The sequence below is a fragment of the Xiphophorus maculatus genome, chromosome 9, assembly GCF_002775205.1.
Source record: "Xiphophorus maculatus strain JP 163 A chromosome 9, X_maculatus-5.0-male, whole genome shotgun sequence".
Classification (NCBI taxonomy): domain Eukaryota; kingdom Metazoa; phylum Chordata; class Actinopteri; order Cyprinodontiformes; family Poeciliidae; genus Xiphophorus; species Xiphophorus maculatus.
The window spans coordinates 13,761,798-13,786,751 of NC_036451.1; the positions used below are offsets into that span (position 1 = coordinate 13,761,798).

The 24,954-nt window shown below is 36.3% G+C and overlaps 2 protein-coding genes across 4 annotated transcripts in view; both read left to right on the forward strand.

Annotated features, from left to right (window-relative positions):
* The first annotated feature begins 19 nt into the window (after positions 1-19).
* ndufb5 (NADH:ubiquinone oxidoreductase subunit B5) lies at positions 20-4,254 on the forward strand. Its single transcript, XM_005800496.2, has 6 exons — positions 20-171; positions 1,325-1,407; positions 1,997-2,063; positions 2,195-2,256; positions 2,669-2,775; positions 3,452-4,254. The coding sequence occupies exons 1-6, from the start codon at positions 54-56 to the stop codon at positions 3,570-3,572; spliced, it is 558 nt and encodes a 185-aa protein (XP_005800553.1). The 5' UTR covers positions 20-53; the 3' UTR covers positions 3,573-4,254.
* Positions 4,255-4,481: 227 nt separating this feature from the next.
* The window catches only part of usp13 (ubiquitin specific peptidase 13), a 33,589-nt gene continuing 13,116 nt past the window's right edge, over positions 4,482-24,954 (forward strand). The window contains exons 1-15 of one of the 3 annotated variants that reach the window (XM_023339323.1): positions 4,482-4,870; positions 6,623-6,748; positions 8,369-8,429; positions 11,445-11,566; positions 12,892-13,034; positions 13,897-14,081; positions 15,328-15,425; positions 15,611-15,801; positions 16,748-16,819; positions 17,961-18,054; positions 19,262-19,387; positions 21,690-21,843; positions 22,265-22,439; positions 22,535-22,623; positions 22,977-23,099. In XM_023339323.1, the coding sequence (XP_023195091.1) occupies positions 4,760-4,870; positions 6,623-6,748; positions 8,369-8,429; positions 11,445-11,566; positions 12,892-13,034; positions 13,897-14,081; positions 15,328-15,425; positions 15,611-15,801; positions 16,748-16,819; positions 17,961-18,054; positions 19,262-19,387; positions 21,690-21,843; positions 22,265-22,439; positions 22,535-22,623; positions 22,977-23,099 (1,870 nt within the window). In that variant the 5' untranslated portion in view covers positions 4,482-4,759. Of the gene's footprint in view, positions 4,871-6,622; positions 6,749-8,368; positions 8,430-11,444; positions 11,567-12,891; positions 13,035-13,896; positions 14,082-15,327; positions 15,426-15,610; positions 15,802-16,747; positions 16,820-17,960; positions 18,067-19,261; positions 19,388-21,689; positions 21,844-22,264; positions 22,440-22,534; positions 22,624-22,976; positions 23,100-24,954 lie in introns of all 3 variants that reach the window. The other 2 variants (XM_023339324.1, XM_014469320.2) reach the window with 2 other exon arrangements.

Sequence of the window (24,954 nt, forward strand, 5' to 3'; positions counted from 1 at the left end):
TGTTTCCTTGAACCAATCACAGCGCGGCTTGTTGAACTGTCCCTACAGCAGCCATGGTGGGCATGAGCCTTCTCAGGTCGGCTGCTGCCTTTGCAGCCAGGTTAGGTCCTCTGAAAGCTGGGAATAATGCCGCCAATATACTCGCTCGAACCATCCCACGGACAAATAAAGGTGAGAGCTTCTCTGCTGGTTCGGACAGATCAGCTTTCGACTCTAAAATCGGCTCCTTTCTGCTATGACCTTGCGCCGCAGCTTGTTAGCATGCTAACATCAGCTAACTGGTAACGTTCGCCCTGCTGTCAACAAAGAGGAAACAACTCCAAGTTTAATGATGAAAACTCTATATGTTAGATCTTGTAATTGCATATTAGTTGACTTTATGAGTGTAATGAGTAGTTACGATATTTTATCCTCTATACGTTTATTTATATCCTATAGAGATAGAAGTTAAGTGTTATTTAGCATAAGTGGATGAAGGACACATGATTTAGCCACTGTATTTTAATATAATGGAGTACCTTACTAGAGCTTTAAGAGTCCACATTGTACAATTTACAAGGTAATTCTATAAAGTTCTGATTTCGTAATTAAGCTCTTAAAACGAATTTATCTCAGATGTATTATAGTCTGCTTACTAGCAATAACATGCATTGCTGTCACTATTGTGTAAGGATGAGAAAACTTTGTTTTGCTAGGGCCTTAATGTGGCCTTGGAGGACACAATTTCCATTAAAAAAATGTGAAGTCATAAATTTAACAGAAAAAAATAACTTAAATTTATTAACCCAAGAATAGCTATTTTCAAAAGTATGAGTGAGTGATTGGTTCTATTTTCCTGTATCAGATTGACATCTAAAGAGTGCAGATTTGATACAATTGTGTTGCAGCTTTTTCCTCATTGATAAGGCGAATATGCAGGAGATGTCATTCTGATACTGGGTTATCAGAATGATAACTATTTTTGTTGGAAATTCCTGACTGTATATCGGCAGAAAATATGTTGCTTTTAATATTACAAAGCTATTTTTAAAATCATGGAAAATTGTCATTTCCAACCTTTCAACATCAGAGAATATGTACTTTTTCTTTTCTTGTAAATTTGTGAAATTAATCTCAAACATTTTGGTAGAAATGTATTCCTCTGTGACCATTTTTTCTTTTTTTTCTTTGTTTTCGATGGCTGTAATACTCCGCTGTATGAAATGGTTACATTTTAAATGTATTTAAAATAAGCAAATACTCTGTTTGATCTCATAAAACACAGTTGTAAATATTCCATTGGCAGAGACTTTATTGTGACAGCAACTATTGCTCTTTTTTTCAGTGGCGACCCGTTGGGGCCATGGAAAGAAGATGTTTGTGGTCAACCCAACTGACTATTACGACAGGAGATTTTTGCATTTATTGGTATGTATCATAACAAAATTCAGTTTACACGCTTAAGTCCTTTTCAAAAATAGGGAAGCAAATAGCTACAGTATATGAGGCAAAAAATTAACATTTCAAATTGAAAAACATTTGAAAACCAAATATCCTTTTCCTGCCAGTTTATAGATATGCTCTGATCTATGTGGGTCTGTCACATAAATACATTGAAGCTTGCTGATGTAATATCAACAACAGATAAGGGGTAGGATTACATAAATGTTCACTTCTTCCCAATCCTTCTCAAACAGAAAAGTAGTGGAAAGCTAATTATTTTGTTCTTGGTTATGGATGCACATGTTTCCTTTTGTCCTACTGATTGCTTGTTTTCTTGATTTTAAAAACCTGTTTGAAATAAATAAATAAATGATATATGTAGTGGCTTGCAAAAGCTACTATTCACTAATGCATTTTGATTTAGTGGTAACCCTACATTACCGGTATTTACATATTTTGTATGTCCAGCAAAACATTTAGTGAGGAGGGCCTTGATTGCATTTTTAGTTCTGTTTGTGGCAGACTGAAAACTGTGAATGTTTTCAGTTTTTCATTTTTCTTCTTATTCTTGCAGCGATATTACATCCTGCTGACTGGTATTCCAGTGGCTCTGTTGGTCACAGCTGTGAATATCTTCATTGGTAAGTACACATGTTCTTGGTGTTTTAAAGTATTTTATATTAATGTGTCCTTTTGGTCCATGATATAACTTTAGGAAAAATCAAGTGAATTATTTATGAATGATTCTAAGTTTTTTCTTTTGCTTTTTTAGGTGAGGCAGAGCTTGCTGAGATTCCTGAAGGCTATGAACCTGAGTATTGGGAATATTACAAAGTGTGTTCCTTCTTTCATTTTGTCATTGGTTTGTCACAGCTCTTAAACAATGTTGTCAGGATAATTAGGTTCAGGTTTGTCATATATTTACGTATTGAGGTCACAGCACATACATTGCTTTGCATTTGGCAGATTAATGTTTATTTTACAGATAGTTTCAATTGGAGTGGTCTTGCACCCACAAACAGACATTATGATATTCCACAAAGGAGAGTTTATTTTTTTCACCATCTGTACATGTGTTTTTACATTTTTTTGAAGTTCTGAATCGGTATTATTGTTCCACAACAAAATCAAATAAAAACAGGCGCTGCTTGTAAGAACTCTTGAAGAATTTCTAATCTAGCAAACATATTGCTCTTTTGAAAGCAATAAATTTTTTAGTATTATTTATTGGTTCTTTTCATTTCAGCACCCCATCACCAGGTGGATTGTACGGAACATTTATGATTCCCCAGTGAAGGACTACGAAAAAGTGATGGCTGCAATCCAAATTGAAAAGGAGAAAGCTGATATGAGGTGATTATCAGAGTTTCTGTCGCCAGTTTAAGACCAACATGTTGAAGTCTCTAAGGGAAACTAAAATGTGTGGTCTTTAATATTTCCTGCAAAGTGTCTGACTTACATGTGTCAGAATGGAACCGATTAAAAGGAGTGAGATTTCAACAGATTCTAAAAGCTGAAACCTAAAGTTGCTTGAAAGCAACTATTGAGCTGTTTAACTTAGAATAACATGAAAACTGTCTAAATGGAGAATACTTATCAGGCAAGGGATGGAGCTTTTAAGAAGAAAGAAGATGTTATGTCTGAGTCCATATGGCTGTGTTTGGACCGTGCAGTTATTATTATATCTGATTTTGAATTTGTCTGAGATTCACAGTGGAGTTTAGTTGGTCCCTTCTTGAATCCTCAGTAAATGAGCTCTAGTTGGATGGTGTAAGAAGAAACTGGAGGTCTGGACCCATGCATTTATGTTTTCTGAGGGATTGCTGGGTCTACACTGCTGTTGCACTCCTCTCTCGTAGGAAGTAATTGTTGCATCCTCTAAGAGAAGCAGATATTGTTCCTGCTGGTGTGTGTTATTTTAGAGATGAGCCATCATTACAGATTACAGCGACTAAGTTCAATAGTCGTAGATGTACTTTTCTCAAATTCACAGCTTGTTTCTTGACTACTGTTTTGTAACCCTGAACAGACTGACACAGCTGGAGGTTCGTCGGCAGATGAGACATCATGGAGACGGCCCCTGGTTCCAGGTGCCGACGGCTGACAAGGGGCTGATTGACAACAGCCCCAAGTCATCACCTGACAATTAACGAACGGTGTTAGCAGTACATGTGGTCATCAGTCCGACTGTTTGTAAATTTTTCCCTTGTTGATTAAATAAAGTATGTTTATGTGGTCTAATAGCCAGTTTTGGGTACAATAACTGAACATCAAACATTAAAATTTAATTATTCAGTTTTATCACAATCCAGAAACATAAAGTGAATAGACTCCACCACATCAGTGTGGCTTGCTATCTGTTGGTTTGGCTTAGTGACAGTGTCCCTGTACAAGAGGTAATTCTTGCTTCAGAAAGGTATTGCATATTTACTGCCTTATTTTGTTACTTTAAAGTCATTTTGGTTGTTATATTTATACAGCTCAAATTTACCTGAGGGTATTTAAAGTAATTTAGATTTTGTCCATCCATCTCAAATAATTTAATTCAAACAAAGGAATCAAATTGAAATGAAATGGATGAATGCATTCTAGATAAATTAGAATGCATTCATCGAGATCAATTGTTACATCAATTTCCGTCACTTGATTTAGTGCTTTCATGTCTGATTGCACAACTCTACACTGCAAGGAGAGGAGAGGCTAATAGTCATGAACGCAAGAATATCCACTGCATAAACGGGTATACTGATATGTCCACTGAACCATATTCTCCACTGGGTGGCAGAGCTCTGTAGACTGACTACTGTCTGACAAATAAAAGGTTAATAAATACCTGTGGATATGAACCACAATTATTTTATTTATTCGTACAATAAAAGAAAAAACCCTCCATATTCAATGCATTGCTTTCTTTTTAACCCTCATTTATTTTATTTTTCTGTTAATCGTTAATTTAAATGATGGAAGAAGGAAAAACTGTGCGTGTTTCTGGGTCCTCCCTCAGAGGTGGGAGTGGTCCTTTCGGTAAATGTGAAAGGACGTCACTACAGTCAACAGCAGCGCTGTAATTTCTGCGCAGGTCCATGCTTCAGTAAGAAAAAAGAAAAAAAAAAATCAACAAAAGCGCAGCTCTTTACCCTCCGTGCCCTTACCCTCAGACTCAGAGGCCAGCCTCCTCCCCCCTGTCATTTTATTTTTACGTTTCCAGCGTCACATCCCCTCTGGCCTGGCCGGAGGAATGTAGAGACCGAGGGGCTTTAAAAATAGCACCCTCCGCTCTGACAGCGCCGCTCCGGAGGCTCCGCAGCACTCTGCAGGGAGAAGCAGGAATGCGAAGATGGCTGCAGACCTGGGAGAGCTGCTGGTCCCCTTCATGCCCACCATCAGAGTCCCCAAAACAGGAGACAGAGTCTACAAGAGCGAGTGCGCCTTCTCCTTCGACTCCCCCGTAAGTGTGTCCGCCTGTCAGACACCCACACACGCAGCCTGCACACACCGGGACGTGAGGGGTAGAAAAGGTGCGTCGCAGGCGGACTGAACATCACACGTGTTTCGGCTGTAATCTGATGTGTTTGTAGACGTGAAGGAAAACACTGTTTTCGTCTTTGGAGAGAGATGCAGGCTTATTATTTTTCTTTTCACGTCCAAATCACCTCCCATAATCTTTCATTGTCGTTTTAAAAACACTACACTTGAAGTAAGCCATTTAATATTTATAATGAGGGTAATAATTCTTCTAAACTACACCTTTTGTTTAAAACAGACTGGTTGTTCAATGTGATAGGTGGACTGTTTAGCCATTTGAATCATTTTAAAACAAATCACTATTTGGCTCAACATGTGAGGGTTTAATACATTTTTTTAAAAACACATCATTCTGAAACCCAGATTTGTTCGTTTTTATGCCTAGGAGCAACTAGTAGGGCCAATATTTAAATGTTTTAAACTAAGTTCTTTAGACCAGTCCTCATTTATTATTTGTGGCAGAATCACAATTTGCAAAGTTTATGTTTGTAAATGTCAGAATATATTGACTGAAGCATAGATTTGATATTTTTTTTGTGTGTGTTTCTGAAGCGTCTGTGATGAACCTGAATGTAGCGTTCCCTTTAGAGCTTTCCTACACCATTATCTGGACTGAAACCGTTTTTAAAGGTGACTCAGCTGTCTGGAGTTCATCATGCTGGCCTGAAGACTGGTTTATTTTTATCTTGCACTGTTGAGGCTCATATGTCACTTTGAACCACTTAAAGGTTTAACACTGGAGCTTATAAAGCCTATACACTTATTACAGATTTCAGGTTAGTTTATGAAGGAGGTGTTTTCCATGTGCTTTGTCCCTAGAGTCCATGTGTGAGGTGTAGGAGTATGTGTTTTCTTTTGCTTCTTTTTAAAGGCACATTTAAAACTAAACTAGAGTTATTAGCTGCAACCTATACATGGATCAAATTAAATAAACTATGTTAATATATGACATCCTGTTTAAAAATAGTATTTTTTTAAAGTAAAGTCATTGCAGGGTCTGAAAGCATAAATTGTTGTTTCTATATACTATATACAAATTGTAGCATAAAAAATGCTATGTTTTTTTGCAGAAGATTTAAGATCACAAAGATTTTTCTTTCTTTCTTTGACTCGCATATAATTGAAGATGATTTGGTTTTTTTTTGTAAAATCTCTACAACAAAATTATTTGCTTCAGAAGCAGGTTTTTGCAAATAAAACAAATATTTCCAGGCTGGATTATTGGCTGATTAGCAGATTTTCGATTGAAATGTTTTGAAAATGTGACTGTAATATAGATGATTAAGTTCTAAACTTCTTCCTATATTGTATATAGGAAGATATATTAGTTGCCATTTCTATAGCTTGTGCTGATTTGAACAAAAAAGAATAGAATCTGAAGATGGATTCTTGGCTTAAGTTTTCCTCTCTGGTGTCCTAACATGGAAGTGGGTGAAATCTCAATTTGACTTTACTTCCACTAATGCAGCAAAATGTAATTTCTTTTGTGTGTTCAGAGTAACCCAACCATATGCTGATAAATAAAAAAAGAGTATGATATAACGTACTGTGCTGACCAAAACAACAACAAATTCTTACACTTCATGTGAAGCTGCACAGACTGTCCTCTCATCTGGTCTTGTTGGCTCCTCAGCTCATGCTGCAGCTGATTGTTATTGTTTCCCTTTGTGTGCAGGAGTCTGAGGGAGGCCTGTATGTGTGTATGAACACATTCCTGGGCTTCGGACGGGAGCATGTGGAGAGGCATTATCGCAAAACAGGACAGAGTGTTTACATGCACCTCAAACGACATGTTAAAGAGGTATGTTTTGTCCCCTGCCTTGTAGATATAAAAAAAAAAATGCATTTTCAATAATTCTGTTTTCAATATATATATATGAAAGATGACAAACCATTTGAACACCATAGACAATCAAGAAAAGCCAAATACAACCACAACACAAACTATGATGTTTTCACTGTCTCTGTTGTTTTTTTTTAAATTTTGTCATATTTATCATATTCAAGAATAGTTTTCAATTTAGGTTTTACATTATTATTTTTTATTTTAAAGAAAAATATGTCTAAATAAAAAATAAAAAATAAATAATGAATAAATGACTATCTTTATCAAAAAGAGTAAGTTTAGAAACTGTTGTTCTTCCAACATTTTCTAAAGTAAATCGTATACACTGTCAATTTATTTAAATGTTTTCATATCTGCATAAATATGGAGAAACATTTGCATGCCCAAACTTTATTTCTGTTCCTATTTTCCATATTATCTTTTGCAGGATTTCAATAAATAACCCTTGTGCTTTATACATAAATAAGTAAAAGATGCACATATTATGTATCCATATATATACATGCCTGGATACCTACAATGAATTACCACCCAATGGTGGAAATATATGTGTACAAAAATGTGTTTTTGGGGGTTTTAAGAAAAAATGTCCAAATAAGCATGTTCCATTTATATTATTAAATACATTTTAAGTAATACCCTGAACAGTGTAGATTTGTTGCTTTGTTATTGTTTTAAACAACAAATTAACACAAACTGTAAGACTTATTATGATTCCATTTTTGTTTAGATGTCATCTGTGCACATCTTTTATTTTTATGGTGGTTTTAAAATCGACAGTGTCACAGTTTGAGTTTTTGGTTTTGTTGACTATAACTAGCAAGTCGATTCTTCCTAAGACAGCAAACTCAGACAAACCCCTCTTTTTGCTTCAAGCTGGTGGTGTGTTTCCTCTCTACCTCTAATTGCTATCAGATCAGCTCTGCTTTGAAAAGAGCTGCTATTTCCATGCCTGGATCTGACCGCAAACAGCTGCTGCACATTCTGCAGGCTCCCGTGTCTGTGCTGTTTTTCTTTCATGGTGGTTCTCTTGATGCTGTGGGTGTCAATATTTCCAGTTTCTCAACTTTGTCTGGTCAGATTAATCTAAAACTAGTCAAATTAGACGTAAATCTGCTTGGCGGCATTGTATTGTTTAGCTGACCAGGGACTAAGGCTACATATTTATGTTTTCATGAAAATGTTTTCTTTTTGTTTTAATCTGTTTGGTTATTATTTTTTTAAGTTGCTCTGCTGTCACACTAGAAATGCCATTTGCAGTTAAGGGTAAACCCAGATGAATAATGTTTAAAGGTTTGGAGAATTTCCCTTCACTTATAATTATTATCTAGCGACCAAACTACTACTACTACCAAGACATTAGTAGCAGGCTAAATCTGATTCAGGGGAGCATATAAATTAATCTATGCTTTAGTTTTAAAAAAATACAGGACAAAAATCTTGATACATGTACAAGATACCATACATGTATCATTTTGCATATATATATACTGTATATATATATATATATATATATATATATATATATATATATATATATATATATATAATATTGTTACTACTTGTTTCTTGCAGAAAACCACAGGTGCTGCCGGAGGTGCCATCCCCAGACGAAGAAATGGAAAAGTGTTTCTAGGTACGTTGTTTTCACTGGAGTGACACTTCTACACTGCAATGTGAAAATCTTAGAAAAACAATTTTAAATAAATCTATTAGCTTGTTGTGACAAACATGCAAAATGACAAGATTGACAATTTAGCTCAGCAGTTAAATTGTCATCAGCTGCTGACGACAATTTAACTTATTCCGTTCACATCATCTCCACCCACTGGAGTGTGACAAAGAAAACTCTTCAGTGTTCTTTTGATTTTGCACATTGTTGTTTTTTTTACTATTATCCTTGGCCTTTTGGCAGCCTAACTGGCCTGTTTCTATCTGAGGAAGGCCCAGTTTTTAGAATATCATTGCTGTTTTCAAATTTTTGCTAACTGTCTTGAATTTGCCTGTGTGCGTTGGGGTATTGTGGGTGTGTGTGTGTTTGTTTAGACTCAGTCAGGTTAAGGTTTGTTACAATTACCTGAGTAATTTATATTTGCTCAATGTCAAGTTAATGACAGAGGGAATATTATTTTTTAAAACGATTTTACAAAAACATTGTTACAAACACTGGGTTTACACAATGTGGGAAAGCCCTATTGATTTGACTTTGTAAGTTTCTGATTTTAATGATGATTTCACTACTCTGGAGATAAAAAGGACGAGTATTTGTGACAGTATTTTAAGGCAACTCCTCAAACACACAGCTTCCTTTTGTGAAATCATGGGAAGAAAGAAACTTGAACAAAACAGACGCGGTATCAGAAGAATTGTTTCACAAATCTGATTAAAGCTTTTTTTCATATTTTGTGTTATTTTCCCTAACTGATTTTTTTTTCAGCCAAATTAAAATCAGAAAAAATTAAATAATTTCTCACACGGTATATATTTTTGGACTGTATCTTGTTTATCACAGCCTGGTTCAGCAGTAGTAAAATCTTTTGTGCCATAGCGACACTGCGTAAACTGGTTCAGTTTAATTGTTTAAGGCTTGCATGGCCTTCAGATCACATTTGTTTTTATTATTATTATTATTGTTAATTAATGATGTTATCGAGGTTATGGTGTGTGCATGTAGATGATTATTGTATGTTCAAGAAAAAGGAATCAGTCAAATTGTGAAAAAGGCTACAGAAGGCAAAAAAGACGTATACCAGCAATGACCTGCTGCTGGCACTTTGCATAAGTTGGTACTTAGCATTAGCACAAAGTTGTGGTTTTCTATCAGGCATATGCCCAATGTGAGTGTGTACTTTGCTTTTGCTGCTGGGTTCAGAGACAAGTCCAGACTTTGCGTATAAGCTTCTTATCAGACACGCATAATAAAAGAGCAGTCAATAACTGTTTGACATTACTTTCTGCGTCAGTCTAAAGAAGTAGTTCTCTGTACACCCCATTTCTGGTGCAAAGCATCTGTTAATTAGAAACATCCCAAAGAACCATTAAAACAAGTCCAACCCAGATTTGCGTTAGCCTATTAGGAACAGCTTAGGCTGGATGATGGGTTTCTTTCAGAAGATCATTAAAAGTAGTGTGGCTTCTTTCTGATTACAGTTTTCTCATTGAACCGGTGATTTTTATGTCAGTAGGATAATTAGAGACAACTCTGTCTGCTTGGGAAGTTCATCCACTACATCTTTGTCAAAGTTTGTTTGTTGTCAGCCAGCTGCCGTTCTAACCAGCCTCAACCAAACATTAGATATTTCCACTGACGAGCCCTCTCCACCAACCCCTGTCCTCTAATAATAGCCTATTTATTTGTATATGTGGTTGCTAACTGGTCTAAATCAAAGCTTGGCCTACCCACTCCTCCTCCTCCTCCTCCTCTTTCTCCTTCTCTTCCTCTGGGTTGGGGAGGGGTGGCAAGTGTACCCCAGCGCCTCTTCCAATCATGTGCCGGCCTCTCAGCTGCTGCCACCTGTCAGTATCCTGCTGAGGCTGACACACATCAAACTGAAGCGATGACGCATCTCGCCAAAGCCCAGGTGTCTGGCTTCCTCCAACCTCTGTTTGAGGAATTCCCTCCTCTTACTCCATTTTACATTCATATTCCTGTTTTCTACTTATATTTTCCACCTATGGGTTAATTGCCTTGTGTTTCTTCTCCTGTCTGACCAACATCCGCTGTCTTACTCTTTGTGACATTTTTCGCTGTCCCTTTAAGATCTTTGACCCGTTCAACGTATCCATACCGGTTCTGTGATCTAATCAGACAGCTGGCTGCAAACATCATGTGTTTCCATGTAACCAACCAGTTGCCATAATATTACTAATAATAGTAGTAACGTCAGAGAACAATTTTTCATTGATGAAATAGTTGATTGATCAAACAAATTTATAAAATAATTTGTAGATTATTGGGTAAGAAATGTATTTTGCTTTGTGATAAATTAAAATACTTATTTCCACAAAATAAGTCTGAACTGCTTAAAAATGTCCAATGATTTTATTTGTTTTTGTTTTCTTTGAAATCAATTACTTTTTTTATATGAAACTTTGCATCACTTCCGATTTAATATAACTTTATTTGTAAATTCAAGCTAGAAAAAAAACCTGTTTCAGTAAGAAAATGTCATCGCAATTTTCTTCATATTGTACATTGTGTCGAACTTATTCTATATGTCCTCATTCAAAGGGACGATTGTGCATAATTGTATTGATAAAATCCTTTAACAAGCTGTCAAAAATGTTAATAAATAACTGTCCGAATTTGATGAATGCTTCTTAAAATTAAAAAATAGTGACTCTCTTTTCACATTGATGTAATTTGGCAGTATACTGGTAAAAACTGCTTTGATGTGATTGATAAAATAATGTTTAAGCACACAACTGTTTTTTATGTCTCCCTCTTTGGTGTAGACATCATCATCAAAAGCTATGGTGGTCCAGATTTGCACCCCACATCTTGAGTTTGAAACCTGTGTTGTACAGGGTTCCACTTATAGATCTAATTTAAGTTAATAGTGATGCTTAAATAATGACTATTTTAATTTTGTTTTATGGTTTAAACTTGTGATCACTCTTACACCTAATAATCCTACTTCCTCCCTTAAAGATTTAGAGCTAAACCGAGATTTTAACGGAGAGGAGTATGAATATGAGGATGAGGCAAAGCTCGTCATTTTTCCAGACCACTTCGAGATCCCTTTACCAAATATTGAGGAGCTGCCCGCTCTGGTCAGTGAGTTGGTTCTGTGTGTTTCTGTGCATGTTGGAGGGGAAACGTCCACTTGGTGGTTCCCTGGCTTCAGGTCAGGCATGTCTACGAATTAAAAAAAAGGGATAGTTAGCATTTTTGAAATGAATTGTGAAACAACCGTCTGTCTTACCTGCAGCTTTTGAGTATTTTTGTTTGAATGAGGTGTCCCCTTTTCATTAGATTTCGACCCGTAAGCTACTGAAAAAATAATTAAATAAAAAAAAACAAGCATTTGTCTTGAAAAACGTTTATTTGAAATCTGATGCTTGCCTCAATGTAATTTCAGATATCTTTGAGAGATCTGAATTAACTTAAAAAACATGGTTTAATTCATTTGGTGACTGAGTTGTCACTGCCTATAATAGCAAAAACGATCATTTTTATTAAACACATCTTCTCCAGATGCCAAAATTGTTTTTGAGGACCTTTAACTTTGATTTTTCAGATTACATTCATGTGATTATTTCAAATGAGGTTAAGATGACTTGCTGCAGGTGAGATATAGAGTATCTTAAAGTTCCTCATTCAAAAATCTATATGATTCCTTTAGAGAAGCTGCAATCTGTTACCTTTTAGATTCAATAAAACAAATCATTTTGAGAAAACAGCATCTAGTAAAACATCATTTTTCAGTAAAACATGATTCTGGGGAACCACAAGGTGTACATGTTGATGCTTTCATTTTTTGGGGGGCAGTTCTTTGCTTGTTTTGTGATACTTTTCTACTTGTTTTTCTTTTTATAGCTTCACTTTGGCATGCCTATTTGTTTGTTTTATTGCTATTTTTATAAGAACACCTGATATAGAAGTTACAGATGAATTCTTAGTGTTATGTTGTAGTTTAAAAGAGGTTACTGATTTTATTCTGAATCTGCATCTGCGGGAGAAATAAATTTGAAACAACTTGCGTGTGGTTGAGGATGAGCATAAACACTGAGAATCCAGATTTGTTTCCAGCTGGGTCTATTTGTGGTAAATTATAATTGTCTGTAAATTGCAAAAAAGTAAGATTATTATCCCTGTATTTTAATCCTTCAAAAGATTTGAATTTCCTATACAGGTCTGAAATAAATGTCAAATCAGATTTGTGATTTTGTCTCAGTTTGATTTCACCCCTTCTGTTTTTACACCATGTCAAACACACTGTATCACATTTATACCATTTCTAGCATAAACCTCCCACAGCTAATATGTCTTGTTGTGTGCACGGTTTCATGTGGAGATGTAGTTTATTTGTACTGCCTGAATTCATTTGTGCGTTACCTCCAACCTATCCACCCTCTGCTGTGCTGTCTGACGCCAGGTGACCATAGCCTGTGATGCAGTACTTAACGCACCTTCAGCTTACAAGAAACAGGAGCCTGAGTCTTGGGAGGAGGAGATCCAGGTGTCAAGACATGCCAGAAGCCTCAGACAGCTGGATAATGGAGTCCGGATCCCACCCAGGTAGACCTAACATAGTGCAATCATGTGCAAATAAGCAAATACAAATGAATGTATATTCTCAATTAGAAATTGGTGTTATTGACACTTTTTACAACTTTTGTGGAAAAAAAACCTCTTAGCTGGCAAAGCTTTATTTTGAAAATGTTCTGTTTTAATCGGTGTCCAAAGATCATTTGCATAAAGACGATTATAATAAAGGTTTTGGAGTCAAACTTCTAATCTTTATAGGATGACTACTTTTCTTATTCAGTCATAAAATATGTCAAACTGCAGTATGTTGCACTGCTGAAGAATTGTTATAAAACGGATCAGAGCAAAACGTGTCCACTTAGTTTAAAAGTGGTAGATAAAAATATAATATTGTAATTTATTCATTTTTGGATATTCTGGTCAACCTTTGTTTCTGAAAGAGTTGAACAAATTTTTGTAATCTTGGTGTTTTTTGCTTAGAAACAATACACATTAATAAAGCTTATGGCCTAATGTTTCTGTGATATTCTTTGTTTCTTTAAAAAAAGCACATAACATAAATGGAAATCATTAAAAATTATATTTATAAATATGTTTCCTTTATACATGGTATTGTATCTTATTTTAATGTTGTAAAAAGTATGAGAAAACAGTTGGTACCGTTGCATTTAGGTAAAAAAAAATAATAATTTGACAAAATATAAACATGTTTCCAATTCTGATGGTTCAGCCATCAAGACAGATTAGTTTTACTCTGATTGCTATATTCTGATTGTAGTGTAGCTGCAGATATGCATGACTTCACATGTATCACTAGATGAACAGCTGTCAAGTTATTACTAAAGTTGATGAGATTGTCAGATGATTTTCATTTCTGTGTTTTTGCCGTCAGTGGCTGGAAGTGTCAGAAATGCGAGATGAGAGAGAACCTGTGGCTGAACCTGACTGACGGCTCGGTTCTTTGTGGGAAGTGGTTCTTTGATGGGAGTGGGGGCAACGGTCACGCTCTGGAGCACTACAGAGAGACCAGCTACCCACTGGCTGTTAAACTGGACACCATCACTCCAGACGGAGCAGGTCTGGGAACAACACAACACAACATCTACGGTGTATAATATGTGTTCTTACAGTGTGTCTTAAACCCAAGAACTATCATTACTTTGCAAAATATGCACAGTGCAACATTTATATGCTGTCAGAATAAAATTACTGGGTAGTATTTTTTTTTACCTGCTAGATTTATCATAATTCAGTCATCTTATATAGCTGCAAATCTTGTTGTTTGAGAATGTTTTACATAACAGGGATGCAAACTTTTAAAAAGGTTTTTACAAGAATGCCCCTCAAAATTAATTAAATCCAGAATCTCTTGACTTAAAGGCCCCATGTTTTATTTATTTATTGCTTCCTTTTAGTTCATTAGAAATATGTCTAATTAGTCTGAAACAACTGCAGTTGGCAGGATGTTGGGCTGAAAACATCCTTTTTGTATTGCAGCACTTTGCCTGTATCCCATTTTATCCATTTCTCCACTGGACCTCAAACCTATATTTATAAGAGGCACATTGTCAGAACTGTTGTTTTGAAGTAGTTTTTCTTTTTCTTAAAAAGCTAATTTTATTTAAGTTCCAGCCATGAAACAAGAATAAAATAAAAACAGTATTAAGATTGCCCCTGCGACCTACACACATGCATAAATAAACAATGCAAATCAAAACCAAATAATGTGGTAGCTCATTGACAAAACAGAATTTATGTGTTTAAAACATCCAAGTGTTCTGCTCTGTCATAGGTTTGTAATATTTTTTGAAAGAAGGTGTAGTTATTGTTGTAAGTAGACTTTTAGGCACACAGTTTAAAACTGAGTGGTAGCTGCACATTCAAATCCTGTTACAAATGTAAATTGTTTACAGTGTATTTTTAATTGTACAGTAACCACTATGGTATCTAAACTGAAGTGTCCCAGTATGTTTAGTATTGGGCAATTATCGTATCTTTACCATGACGACAGTAGTGATGTTTGCAAACCGGAGAACAGTGTGATTGGGATTGTTACTTTTGATTTTTTTTTTCTACACTGCCATGTGAACATTGATATCTATTAGTATAGTCAAAATATGACTACTGGTAATTATTGTGCTGTTTATTGATACAATAGCACTTGATAATAAAATGTGCTAAGCTAGGCTTTTTGATAATGAGTATATTTGATTAGAAACAGATTTTGTGTCTCTACGGTTATGGCTACGTATTATTAATTTTATTTATGAATTTTTTTATTGGTAATTTTGCCACAGTAATTTACTCCCCTTTTTTATTACAGATGTTTATTCGTTTGAGGAGGAAGAGGCTGTTTTGGACCCCCACATGTCAGAGCACTTGTCACACTTTGGGATAGACATGCTCCAGATGCAGAGGAGAGTAAGTGGACTAATTTCACTTTACATGAACTCAATCTAATTCGAAACAGCTGCAGTGTTTAAAGAAAATGTGTCAAAAATATATTTTATTAGAGCTATATTAGACGTTTTGTCAACATTTCTACACAGCAAAGAAAATTCTTCACATAAAACCGTCTTTGTCATCTCCATCTCCTCCTATTTCAGACAGAAAATGGACACCACACAGACAGTAACCCCCGACCGCGAGTCAGTGAGTGGGAAGTGATCCAAGAGTCGGGCATGAAGCTGAAGGCGGTGTTTGGTTCTGGTTACACAGGCATCAAAAACCTGGGAAACAGCTGCTACCTCAGCACAGTGCTACAGGTCCTGTTCAGCATCCCAGATTTCCAGAGGATGTGAGTGCTGTATGCCGTGATGCATTCATATTGTACTGTTTTTGTTTTTTTAACTACAGCAATCCTTGATGACATAACTTTTGACATACTCATGTTAAAAATCTTAAACCTGACAGCCTTATCAACTAATAAAATTTTTCAATGTAATGATGCTCATTTAGCAGATGGAAATCTTAAATTATTTTCATTAAACCAAGAAGTTCGTTTCTGATTGGAAATAAGGGTGGTATCTCTGTATATTTTGTGTTAGGTAGTTCTCTATATCAGTGTGTGAAATATTTGGTAGCTTAAACACACACGATTCCGACTACAAGCTCTCAGGTATGGGTGTGGTCCATTACTATATTAAATTTAAATTTAAAAATGTGTTGTTGCCTTTTAGTACTTTCCTTCTCTGACATTCCACGGTGTCATCATGGCACATCACTATGTTTACACTCTTAGTTGGGCTTCCACAATGGAATAGGTACTGCTTTTGATATCATTTCAAACACAATTTACTTTTTTACTATTTGTAAATGGTAACATAATAGAGTAAATGAAGTATCAATTAAAAAAAAAAAAGTTTTTATTTATATACAACTGGCAGTTATCAATGGACAGATCTTTTTTTTTTTTTTTTTTAAACTTACAGCAGTCAAACTCTTTCCTTTATGACCAGATTTTGCATGTAGTTGATGATTAACTCCAGGTTATTATAGTTGAAAGGCCTATATAACATCACCCTAATCTTTAGCTTCCTCTTCAGATTCTATATCTGATTATGGTTTGACACTCGACACTTTGTTTGGCTGCTCCAAAACAAATTTGGCTGTGTATGATCATAGATGATAATTAAATAACTCGTTGACCTGCAGCCGGTCTTTTAAATTCCTCACATGTTTCTCTAGAGGCAACGTCTGTGTGTCACCCCACATATCAACCCCCCATATGTTTTCTCTCTTAGGTATGTAGGTAACCTTCAGAGGATATTTGACTATTCGCCCCTGGACCCCACCCAGGATTTCGCCACACAGATGTAAGTGACTCCTGAGAGTTATGCAATGCAGTGACAGAAGAGAAGGTGTTTTCCAGCTCCCTCTGTCACTATTATTGATATTTAAAAGCAGAAGTTCATTAACAAATAACCTAAATTACATAAGCATAAATTGCATAATCTGTATATTGTAGTATCCATTTATTTGATCTCTATTTTAATAAAACCATCACCATTTTGTTATTGAAGTCCATGTGTTGCAAGAGGCCAGATGCATCAAGAGCCTGACAACAGCTATCAGACAGGTGGCCAAATAAACATGTTTATACCATAAGGCAAATGGTATTTGGCAATTTGAAAAAGTTGTTTACTTACTTTAATGTAATGGTTAAACCCAACCCATCTCTAGATGACAAGGATCCTCTAGTGATTTTTTAAAACAGATTTATCTATTTCTTGCCATGATTAGCTTTTATGACAAGAATAATTTGTCTGGAGGTACCCCATAAAGAGGATGCACAGTGTGCACAGATAATTATAGTGGAACAATACTATAAGTTTGCCTCATCCCCATTTTTTAACTTTGATGTTGTCTGCAAAGGGGTATTTTGATTTAAAGTAATTATAGATATAGTCTTGGTTTTATTGTTGACTCTGATAAATCAAAATTTGGTTCATAATTTGCCCTGTTTCATATTTCCACTGCCTCAGCAGGAATCCGAGGAGCAATCAGTGGAACAAGGTGTAATATAAAACAAATACATGTATTATATTTTAGATATCAGCATGCATATTTATCTTCATAAATAAAAGGTTTGAACAATTATTCCCTCTGGTTTTGAATGTTGTGTGGCTGGAAAGATTTTTGTTCTTCATTTCTTACACGCAGATAGTTATAATGGTGTGTAACCATGGCCATAAGGTGTTTTTTTTTCCTTCACAGGTTTTCACTACACTTTCAGTTTGATTAGATGTGTTTTAAAAATCTCACTTAAGCAAGACTTTTATGCTAACTAAAACTCAAAACTCATTTGTGCTGATGTTGACAGTAGTTTCCTGCAGAAACCATATTTTTGTGTCACGTGAGAATTGCTGTATCTTCAGAGTGTGATGGGCAGGAAATGAAGCCAAATGAATGTGAAATGAGACTGACTCTGTTTTTCTGCCCGTTTTTGTCCATCAGGGCTAAACTGGGACACGGGCTCCTCTCAGGCCAGTACTCCAAACCACCCATGAAATCTGAGCTCATTGAACAGGTGATGAAAGAAGAACACAAGGTATTAAACGGGGTATGTCCTGCTCCATAACTGAGTTTCCATGGCCAATGTTGAAAATGAGATGTGACGGAATCAGTGGTCATGGCATCATAAAGCATTACAAAGTAATTTCCTTCTACTCAATGTAGCGGTTTCTTGATGTGAGAAGCATAAAGGAGTTGAAGTATTACATAGACCAGGACTTTCTGTGACCTCATGGCTTGTTTTTAGCCTGATTGCTGCCAGTAACTGACAGGGCAAAGCTGTGATCCTGAACTTAAATGTGATGGAGGAGTCAAGTTTAGACACGTCTTGACAGCTGAGAGGAAACGGCGGTGAACTTGTGCTGACACGCTGTGCTCAGTTTGCACAGAGGGATTCTTAACCAGTGCAATCACATATATATCATTAACCTGGCTTTCTAATTTTATTGATGATGATGGGAAATTTTGACATGCTGAGATATGGACTTGTTTGCTGTGAGAATGAATGTCAGGGTTCAATGCCCCAAGTACTGGTTTGTCACTTTGAAACCCCTGACTTCAATGTGTTTTATGTGATAAACCAGTGTAAAATTAAGTGGAAGAAAAAGAAAGTATATTTCCTTACTTGTTTTTACAAATAAAAATCTGAAATGTGTGGAATCTGTCTGACACCCCAGCCAATGCCTTCAGGAGCCACCTAATTAATAATTAGAAACTAGCTGTGAGTAATTTAACTTTACATCTGCAGCAACATTATAAGTGCAAATGAAATGCATTTGTTTAATTTTGCTTAGAAAATATATACTATAAATATAACCCACCTGAGTAGCAGAAGTACTCTCCCACCACAGAAGACAAGTGAACTGTATATCCAGTGACATTATCAGGTCGACTTCAAAGATAATTCAAACTTTTACCTTTTTTAATGTGGTGAAAAAAGTATTTAAGGATTATTATAGAAGCTAAGGTTGAGCTAAGTGTTCACTTTTAAGCCTGTGACTGAATACTTGCATCCTGTCACATTTTCTTAGTGGTGAGTGCATCCAAAACTATAATTTTAGTTGCCACAAAAAAGTTGCTGGCACCTTGTCCAGATTTTATATCTCATTTCAGAACAGTTTAACCAAATTAGGTTTTTTTTTAAAGCTAGTTTTAGTGTCATACTTTCGCCTTTGAGAAAGGTGACTTCTCATGAACAGTCGGTGTGCGTGACTCTTTCAATATTTAGCTTTTTGTCATTGCAGCACCAACAGAGGGGAATCTCTCCCCGAATGCTCAAGGCACTGGTCAGCAGGGGGCACCCAGAGTTTTCCTCCAACAGACAACAGGATGGCCATGAGTTCTTCCTGCACCTTATCAACTTGGTGGAAGTAAGTGAATCAATCCCTTCTGCGTATTCAGGATATACAGTGTGTTTGCAATCGTATACCAGCTAAACTTCCTGTCCGTCGCTGTAGAGGACAAACGGAACAAATCAAACCGCCACTAGAGTCGGCCACATACACTATTTTTTTTTTCATATTGTTCTTTTCACAAATTGAACAAAAAACATGCTTCTTTTTGAAAAAGATGTTCAACTAAACGTTGTTCCGATGTTTCAGACCTTTTTGACTGGTTCTTGCTGGTTTTAACGAAAGAGTTCAGAACCTCCATAGTCAGCTCATACATGCAGTACAAAAATCTTTAAATGGGTTTTTCTGATGCAGGGTTTATTTATGTTCATTGCTATCGGTTTCATGTAGTGGTGAGAAAATGCTTTCTTAAATATCCTGGTTATCAGACATAATCAAGCCCCCAAAAAGAACCTGACACTTCAATCCTGTAGCATTAATTAAATACATCAACTTCTTTCTCCCTTTGCTAAAAGTCCTCATATTGTCTCAGTATATGCAGAACTTCTTAAACAATTCCTAAACTCTCCTTTCAATCCAGTTCTTGATATTTTTTTAAGCTGTCTGTAAACAACCCCCTGGTTTATGCAGGCAGGTAACCAGACTACAGCCACAACCATCAGTCACCCTACAAGCTGGGCCTGGGTGAAATTATAGCTTGTGCATTTCTGTAGCTTCTCAGAATAGAAGGCAATAGTCCACAGCCATGCAAACTGGTTTCCCTTTCATAAAGCCCTCAAATAAAACCCCCAGTGACCCCAGCCTATTTTGGCACTGGAGACCTGAGCAGCTCCTGGAAAATAATTAATGTGGTGGTGCTTCTAAAAAGATGCAAGTCTGTCAAAATTTAAAGACAAATTTGAGATTAAGTGACATTGCTCTGTGATCTAAGTACAGTAGACTACAGTATTTACACGCACATCTAAAACACCTGCATGTTTTAGATGTTCCCCTAGTCCAGCACAGCAGAAATATAAATTACCTCTTCAGCATGTCATTAGTCTGAGGAGGCCTGGTAATGAACTGTTCATTTGATTCAGGTGTGTTGAACAAGGAGTTGTTCCCTCTCAATTGTGGCCAGACTTGTAGTGGATAATAATTATAGTCATTTCTACGTCTGCGATGGAGCATTACATGAAAATTGAATTAAGCCAAAAGGAGCAGAAGGGTGATGTTAGGTGTTGTAATAGCAAAGTTTCTAGCTAAAATTTAACTTCATACTGTGAACATAATTTACATCTATTTAGAGACAAGGAAGTCAGGAGAAATGCTGTGTGGGTGCAGTACCTTGAAAACATAAGAAACCGGCACCCTATGGAAGGATTTAAAAGTGTTCTGTGTGAGACACGTCTGTCTGTAATTCACCACAGTGAGGAATTACTACAGAGAGGAAACACTGACTTGAAGCAGAAGCATTCTCATACACATGTTTTCTAATTCGCCCACCATCATTACCCTGCTGGCATTAACCTTCTCACTAGAATACTTGATATTATGGCGCCACGTGTTATTTGTGCCACTTTTTTGCACATTATAAACCTGGTTTTACTCATGAGGAACTTGTTCTTCTGTAACGTAGCTGTCAAACATCAATCTGATGACTTGTGTTTTTTGGTTAAAAAGCCACTTCAAACTAAGGCTGAAGTCAGAATAATCAGGCAACCTCTGAAGTCAATTAATTGTTCGTCAACTGAGAAAAAAACCCGATGATGTTGCCAATTATTGGTAAAACAAATCAATGTGTTTTGAGCAGCTCCTGTTGCGACTCCAGTCCAATCATACTACTAGTATTATTCTGGAGGTCAAGTCAATAACCTCAACCTAGTCGAGCTCTATCAGCTTGAGCTACTGGTCATACCAATGATGTGAACTGTGTTGTGTATCTTCTTTCAGCTTTGGATTCTTCCTCCTCTTAAATACAGGATTCCATTTTTTCAATAATCTTGAGACAAACATTGTTTTTGGTGGATGAGCAGAAATATGTTCTCCCTACCTGTGTGTGAGTTCACCCACGTTTTCTAGATGGTATTAAAATGCTCACTGTATCCTTCTTCTCTGTTGCCAAAACACTTCTATAAATCCATTCATTGTATTGCCCTTATAATAGTTTAAATAGTAAAAAAAACCCACTCCTCCCTCCTTTAAATACGGGGGCTCCTTGTTTTTAGGCTCTCTAATCTGCTGGTTTTGTAATATTCTATCACAAATGAAAAAAGTTCAGCTTATTAGCTTTTACATATTAGTAAAACTTTGTCTCAATGGGTTTATTTATTTTTTTCAGAGAAACAGTGCTGGTTCAGAGAATCCAAGCGACTCGTTTCGTTTCTTGGTGGAGGAGAGAGTTCAGTGCTGTCAGACTCGGCGGGTTCGTTACACTCAGCGGGTCGACTACTGCATCCAGCTACCGGCTCCCATAGAAGCAGCGACAAACAGAGGTACAGACAGTGGCTGTTTTTGCATCAATGACCCCTTTCATCAAACTTCATTTGGGTTTTCAAAAATACGTAAGCAAAAAGGAATGATTGGTCCTGGTTTGAACTGCCTATGCAATTCATTACTCACACTATACTCGAAAATTGATGTCATAAACCAAAGGTGTATATAAGGTGTATATAAATTTTAAGAATCTCACGGCAGAAGGGTCTATACAAAGTCTTACAGACATGCACCTTTACATGCACGCGCAGGATTGAGAGATCTTTGGTTCTGAATTGAGGGGGACATTTATGCGCTGTTTTATGTAACTAACTTCAAATTTCCACTGTAATAACACATTTTGTTTTACAATATTTGAATCTCTGTGTTTATGTTATGTTTGCTAACAATTCCTCTCACTTTGAACTCTGATTTTTCCAGAGGAGTTGCTTGCATATGAGGCCAGGCGGAAAGAAGCCGAGGAGAACACGCGTGCCCCTCCTGAACCGGTGCGAGCACGGATCCCTTTCACAGCCTGTCTTCAGGCCTTTACAGAGCCTGAAAACGTCCCCGATTTCTGGAGTTCAGCGTTACAGGCCAAATCAGCTGGAGTCAAGTAATCAGACATGCATCTAATGAAATCACTTCATTATTGTGTCTTTCATTTACTGCTTGTTTGTAATCCAGATCTTTTTAAACATTCGTTCCCAGAACTTCCCGCTTTGCCTCGTTCCCAGAGTATCTTGTTATGCAGATCAAGAAATTCACCTTCGGTGTTGACTGGGTGCCAAAGAAGCTTGGTAATTAAGCTACAGCCTGGTAGTGATTAATGGGAGCCGAAACTGAGATTCCTTAAGTGCTGTAATACTAAAAATAACCAGCGGAGGGCAGCACCAAACTGCATTTCGCAAAGCATTTACATGTCTGACAAACTAATGCAAATTCATAAATAATTCACCTGCAGTTTGAAGATAAACAATTTTTTTCATCATCCATATTTATCAACACTGTTGAAAGCATAAATTTTATTATAGACACAGACGTGTTTGTTATTGATATCGTGTGAAATTATTTATGGTGCTTAGTGACTTGCCAAGCATAGTTGTTAATGAATCTCCTCAGCTGACACCAGTGTGCATGTTGGGTTTTACAGACCTGGCCATCGATGTTCCAGACTTCTTGGACCTGAGCCGGCTCCGAGCCACAGGGCTGCAGGCGGGCGAAGAGGAGCTTCCGGATCTCATGCCTCCCATTGTTTTACCAGAAGACACCAGAGGTATGACACTGACCAATATGGCTAAAAGGTTTTACTCTGTTTTGAGCTAAGAAAACCTTTCTTTGTTGTTTTGTACACTTACAATAAAAACAACTCCAGTATTTGGTTCTGGCTCAGTTAAAACCTTCTCACCAAGAAACAAATGAGATTAAGTACAGAATGTAAATAATCAAGAATACAAATATATTCTGGATCATTCAGATGCTTTTTTTTTGTTTTGGTAAAATACTTCAACATTTAGTGGATAAAATGTTGAAAAACAGAAAAATGATTGCAGTGAGATTAGATTCTGAGTAATATTTATTTTAGATTTACCTGTTTCTACTATCTTCAGAGAAAATGAAAGTCAACAGAGCCCTGTTGTATTACTGAAAAAATATGCATATTAGAAAAATATATCCATGCAGAATATGATTTTGCAATATATGAGATAAAACATTTGCAAGGCGTTTTATTTAATGTTTTTATTGTTACTGATAAGATATTTATATCTATTTTAGATAGATAGAAATATCCATTATTTCTATTATTTCTCTCTGTTATATTTGCATTTAACAGAATGTAAATGTAAACATTTAAACATGCGATTGGTGATTTAACAATCTGCTTAAAAGTTTTAAACTGAACGATAAAAAATATATAACTCTTTGTGTCCAAGTTTATACATCTCCTACAATGTGCCAGTTTTTTGTGGCGCAGAGTTGTGGAATATTAGCCCATTTTTCTCCGCCTCACTTCACGGACAGGGGTCTCCCATGATTTACAAGCAGTGGCCCACAGCAGCGTCGGTGGTGATGCATGAACTCGTTGAAGAAAATGCTAAATGGCACTCTTTACAACTTGGGGCATTTTTGGCCCTGCATTTTCAATTTCACAGTCCTATTTGTGATGTTAAAGGGCAGCGTTTTCCCTGAGCGCCTGCGCTTCTGTTTGGCCAAACCAATTTTTGTGCCTTTGTTGAGTCACAAGTTGTGACTTTTTTTGTCCAACAAAGTCACAACTTCCTGTTGTTTTGAGAAGAAACTGCAATGAGAGTTGTTAAAAGCAGATACCATAGATTCTTCACGTGGAGTATTTTTTTGAGCCCAGTCATCTGTGAAATTGTCTTTAATATAATCTGCTCAAAGCTACCCCAGTTCTCTCTTAAGTACACATTCAATGAGAATCTCAGGGAAGGGAAATGCTCAGTCAATTAAGGTTGTTGTGCTGAAAGTTGTGTTTATTGCATGTGAGACTTTTTAAATGTACATCACGGGGCTTTTGGAGAACAAACACTGAAATATGCTGCTATGTTTTAGAGGAAATAATGGTTCCACTTTTCTAGAAACTTTGCTTAACCGGACTTTTACTTTGTGAGACTTAATTTCATCTTTTTTTCTGTCTTTGTTCAACCCACATCCTGTTGAAAAGTTAATCTACTTGAAATTGTTGGTGTGTTCCTAATATTTTAGAAGAAATACGGCAGATAGAGAGAGAGAGTTGATGGCAACACTTGCAGTAGCTCATAGAAAGAACAAAACCAGGATATTTAAAAAAATACTTTAGACTACTACTTCTCAGTAAAGGAAACTTGGAGAACAAAAAAGACAAATTGGACTTTCTTAGAGTGGGCCTAAATATTTCAGAACTGAGCAGCTTGTACTGAACACACTGAATTGGATTCAGAATCTATTAGACATATCTATATTGGTCATTATGTATGAGCACAAAACTGTGCCAAAAATGTTCTGTACTTCTTAATCAAGGTTTTTAATGTTGTAAAATGTCTAAGAAAAGAAAAAGTATCCTCCTTTTAGAATCTAGTTGTTGGCATTTTTTTGGAATACCTAATTGGAGATACACTGCCATGAATATT

Coding starts and splice junctions, on each gene's coding strand:
- ndufb5 (XM_005800496.2), top strand. CDS start 54: ATGGTGGGCATGAGCCTTCTCAGGTCGGCTGCTGCCTTTGCAGCCAGG. Junction 172..1,324: donor CATCCCACGGACAAATAAAG/GTGAGAGCTTCT, acceptor TCTTTTTTTCAG/TGGCGACCCGTTGGGGCCAT. Junction 2,257..2,668: donor AGTATTGGGAATATTACAAA/GTGTGTTCCTTC, acceptor TTTTCATTTCAG/CACCCCATCACCAGGTGGAT.